The sequence below is a fragment of the Moschus berezovskii genome, chromosome 20, assembly GCF_049115385.1.
Source record: "Moschus berezovskii isolate FMDL1 chromosome 20, NW_MosBer_1.0, whole genome shotgun sequence".
Classification (NCBI taxonomy): domain Eukaryota; kingdom Metazoa; phylum Chordata; class Mammalia; order Artiodactyla; family Moschidae; genus Moschus; species Moschus berezovskii.
This window is the reverse complement of record NC_142479.1, coordinates 69,943,387-69,947,658: the sequence shown is the minus strand read 5'-3', so window position 1 is coordinate 69,947,658 and position 4,272 is coordinate 69,943,387. Positions and strand designations below refer to the sequence as shown.

Below are 4,272 nucleotides of genomic sequence, written 5' to 3'. Positions count from 1 at the left end.
AAAGATTCGCGCAGAGACAGCACCGAATTCTGATATTAAGAGAGGACGGCAAACTTACACACTTGGAAGTCCCGGGTCCCCCGCCTTCCCCAGTGCACCCCCCCAATCCCCCGCGGGACCAGAGGCTGAGATCGCCTCCCCGCTCCTCCCCTCTCCTCTCGTCACCCTGCCCAGCGCCACAGTCCTTCCCCACCCCCCCAAATCGGGCCCAATCAGCTGCCTGCCAACCCCTCAAATGCCGCGCTGTGATTGGCCCTTGTATTTATTAAAGAGCCGCTGGACTGGGAGTTGGAGAGCGCAGAGCGGAGATTGAAACTGACCTGGAACTTCAGTGGCGCCGGGACTTGCCAGTTTCACTCCAGGAACTTTTCTTTGCAGGAGGGAGGAGAGAAGGGGTGCGATCGCCCCCGCTTTCTGCTCTCTCTTCCCCTCCTCCTCCTCCTCTTCAGTCGCCTTCCCCCACTTGGAGCGGGCCGCTGCGGGCTGGCCCCCGCGCGCCTTCCTAAACCCTCGCCCCTGCGGCCGAGTGACGCTCCAGGCTCCCCGGGAGCTGCTCGCTCCGCGCCCGGGCCGCCGAGGGGAGAGGAGCCCGCGCCTCGAGTGCCCGAGCCGCCGCGGCTTCTCGCCTTTCCCGGCCACCCGCCCCCTGCCCCGGGCCTGCGTATGAATCTCCTGGACCCCTTCATGAAGATGACCGACGAGCAGGAGAAGGGCCTGTCCGCCGCCCCCAGCCCCACCATGTCCGAGGACTCGGCGGGCTCGCCCTGCCCTTCGGGCTCCGGCTCCGACACCGAGAACACGCGGCCCCAGGAGAACACGTTCCCCAAGGGCGAGCCGGACCTGAAGAAGGAGAGCGAGGAGGACAAGTTCCCCGTGTGCATCCGCGAGGCCGTCAGCCAGGTGCTCAAGGGCTACGACTGGACGCTGGTGCCCATGCCGGTGCGCGTCAACGGCTCGAGCAAGAACAAGCCGCACGTCAAGCGGCCCATGAACGCCTTCATGGTGTGGGCGCAGGCGGCGCGCAGGAAGCTGGCGGACCAGTACCCGCACCTGCACAACGCCGAGCTCAGCAAGACGCTGGGCAAGCTCTGGAGGTAGGGCGGGCGGGCGCGGCGGGGTGGGCTCCGTGGCGGCGGGAGGCGCTGGCCCCAACGGTCTCTCTGTGCCCCGCCTCCCCGCGGGATGGGGTCGCCGGTTCCCCCGCAGGCTCGGGGCGGGGGGCGCCGGGGGGGGCGGGGAGGGTTGGCGGAGCGGGGTGCGGGGACGAGGTGTCACTTGGCTGAGAGTTTGACCGAGTTCTTGGATTGCTCTTGGGAAAGGGGGGAGGGGTAGGTGGGGCGGGGAGGAGCGGGTGGGGGGGCAGGTCGCAGAGGAGAGGAGGACAGTCACAGGGGACGCGGTGGGACCCGGCTCCCAGCCTCATCTCCCGCCGCCGGCTGTGAAGGTCAACCCCAAGTAGGGGCCGCGGTGGCAATCGAAGTGTGCCGCCCCCTCCCTCCACCTGCGCTCGCCCTTCGCCCACCGGGATGGGATGCCGAGGGGGGGGGGTGGCAAACCAAGGTCTGAGGGTCCCTGGGCAGGAAGCAGACGGGGGTGGGTGGGAGGCGGTTGGAAGCTGCTGGAAATAGGTGGGTGCCGTGTGTGTCTTAGCGGGCAGCCAGGGCCGGGGGGTCGGCAGGAGCGGCTCCTTGCAGATTAAGTGGTTTTTCAGAAAATGTTCAGAGGGTGTTGCGGACGGAAGCGGGGCGGGTATAAAATCCAGTAGCAAAGGCCGGGAGAGCGGGAGCTATTTTCATCCGCAGGGTTTCCAAAATAGAAGAGAAGGGGAGAGGCGGGGCGGGGCGGTTCGCTCAGGTCGCACCGGGAGGACGGAGTTTTGCGGTTCTTGTTTTTCAAAGAAGAGCGGCGAGCTGCAGCCGCGCCTGGCAGGCAGGGAGGCGGCAGGGGGGCGAGGGTCAGTGCTCGAGGATGCCGCGGGGCGGGGGCGCCTCCGGGTCTCACCGACCTGCTCGCTCAGCCCCTCGTTCTCCCCGCGCCGCCCCCAGGCTGCTCAACGAGAGCGAGAAGCGGCCGTTCGTGGAGGAGGCGGAGCGGCTGCGCGTGCAGCACAAGAAGGATCATCCGGACTACAAGTACCAGCCGCGCCGGAGGAAGTCGGTGAAGAACGGCCAGGCCGAGGCCGAGGAGGCCCCGGAGCAGACGCACATCTCGCCCAACGCCATCTTCAAGGCGCTGCAGGCCGACTCGCCACACTCCTCCTCCGGCTTGAGCGAGGTGCACTCCCCCGGCGAGCACTCGGGTGAGCGGACCCCCGCCCCCGGGCCGAGCCGCCCGCACCCGCCCCCCACGCGGCACACCGGCCCCCCCCCCGGCCCCCAGACACCGGGAGGCTGTGCTTAGGGACCAGGCGCTCCCGGGGAGGGAGACAAACTAAGCCCTGCGCCCATTCGCGCGGATCTCCTCGCCTCCCTGCCCAGGCCCCAGGGCCCCATGGAGTCCCTGGACACACACAACACACCCCCTAATCCTTGCATCCTAACAGATTAATTTTTATTGCAAGACAAAATGCCTTTACAACTTTACCGGGCTTCTCCCCTTTTTCCCTTTGCTCCCCCGCCCCAAAAGCACACACAGGGCTTTTCTACAAGTAGCAATGTGGTCTTCCGGACCCTCCGGGGCCTCGGCCCCTCCCCTGATAAAAGGGGGCTGCCGAGTGTGTACCCGCGGGTTAATCATTCGACACCTTATCTCGGGCGCAGCGCGCCTACCTCGCGGATGCGGGGAGAGAGGGTGGGTAGGGGCGCCCCCACCCCGAGACCGGAGCTTCACTCCCCCGACCCCCCCCCCCCGCCCGGGACCGGAGCCTCCGCGGAGCCTTGGTTGATGGCCCTGTGCTTCTCTCTCTTTCACCGCCCCGCAGGACAATCCCAGGGTCCGCCGACGCCCCCCACCACCCCCAAAACCGACGTGCAGCCGGGCAAGGCCGACCTGAAGCGCGAGGGGCGCCCCCTGCCAGAGGGGGGCCGGCAGCCCCCCATCGACTTCCGCGACGTGGACATCGGCGAGCTGAGCAGCGACGTCATCTCCAACATGGAGACCTTCGACGTCCACGAGTTCGACCAGTACCTGCCGCCCAACGGGCACCCGGGGGTGCCGGCCACGCACGGCCAGGTCACCTACACGGGCAGCTACGGCGTGAGCAGCACGGCGGCCAGCCCGGCGGGCGCGGGCCACGTGTGGATGTCCAAGCAGCAGGCGCCGCCGCCGCCGCCGCCCCCGCAGCAGCCGCCGCCGCCCCCGCCGCAGCCGGCCCCGCCGCAGGCGCCCCCGCAGCCGCCGCCGCCGCCGCCGCAGGCCGCCCCGCCGCAGCCCGCCCCGCCGCAGGCGCCCCCGCAGCAGCCGCCGCCGCCGCCGGCGCACGCGCTGGGCGCGCTGGGCAGCGAGCCGGGCCCCGCGCAGCGAACGCACATCAAGACGGAGCAGCTGAGCCCGAGCCACTACAGCGAGCCGCAGCAGCACTCGCCGCAGCAGATCGCCTACAGCCCCTTCAGCCTCCCGCACTACGGCCCCTCCTACCCGCCCATCACGCGCGCGCAGTACGACTACAGCGACCCCCAGAACTCGGGCGCCTACTACAGCCACGCGGCCGGCCAGGGCTCCGGCCTCTACTCCACCTTCAGCTACATGAGCCCGGCGCAGCGGCCCATGTACACGCCCATCGCCGACACCTCGGGGGTGCCCTCCATCCCGCAGACGCACAGCCCGCAGCACTGGGAACAGCCGGTCTACACACAGCTCACCAGACCCTGAGACGAGCTCGCACGCGGCGGGGGCCCACGATGCCGGCCTTGACGATCGCAGCAGGAACCGAAGAGACGAACGCGCGACCCTCTGGACATTTTTTTTCCCCTTCTCTCTCTCTTTCTCGTTTTTTGTTTTTTTTGTTTTTTTTTTTTAAAGACAACGTTAACGCTGAAGGCGACTCGGACGCAGATTCCCAAGACACTGAACGTTGAGCTATCCAGACGCATCACCGCCTTGTCGTCAGACCGGTGGCCAGCCCACTCTTGGCTAGAATGGACCGGCGGAACCGACGCCGAAACCGGACTGGAAACCTTCAAAGCGAGCGTGGAGGACGATGGAGATTCTCTCGTGTGACCAATTTGCTCAGTTCTCTCTGCCTGTTTGGACTTCGTAATTATTTTTTAGCAGTAATTAAAGAAAAAGAAAGTCCTCTGTGAGGAATATTCTCTATTTTAAATATTTTTTAGT

The 4,272-nt window shown here is 67.0% G+C and overlaps 1 protein-coding gene across 1 annotated transcript; it reads left to right on the top strand.

Annotated features, from left to right (window-relative positions):
• Positions 1 to 306: 306 nt before the first annotated feature.
• SOX9 (SRY-box transcription factor 9) lies at positions 307 to 3,936 on the top strand. The gene is made up of 3 exons (XM_055408701.2): positions 307 to 1,094; positions 2,046 to 2,299; positions 2,921 to 3,936. The coding sequence occupies exons 1-3, from the start codon at positions 664 to 666 to the stop codon at positions 3,808 to 3,810; spliced, it is 1,575 nt and encodes a 524-aa protein (XP_055264676.2). The 5' UTR covers positions 307 to 663; the 3' UTR covers positions 3,811 to 3,936.
• Positions 3,937 to 4,272: the final 336 nt, after the last annotated feature.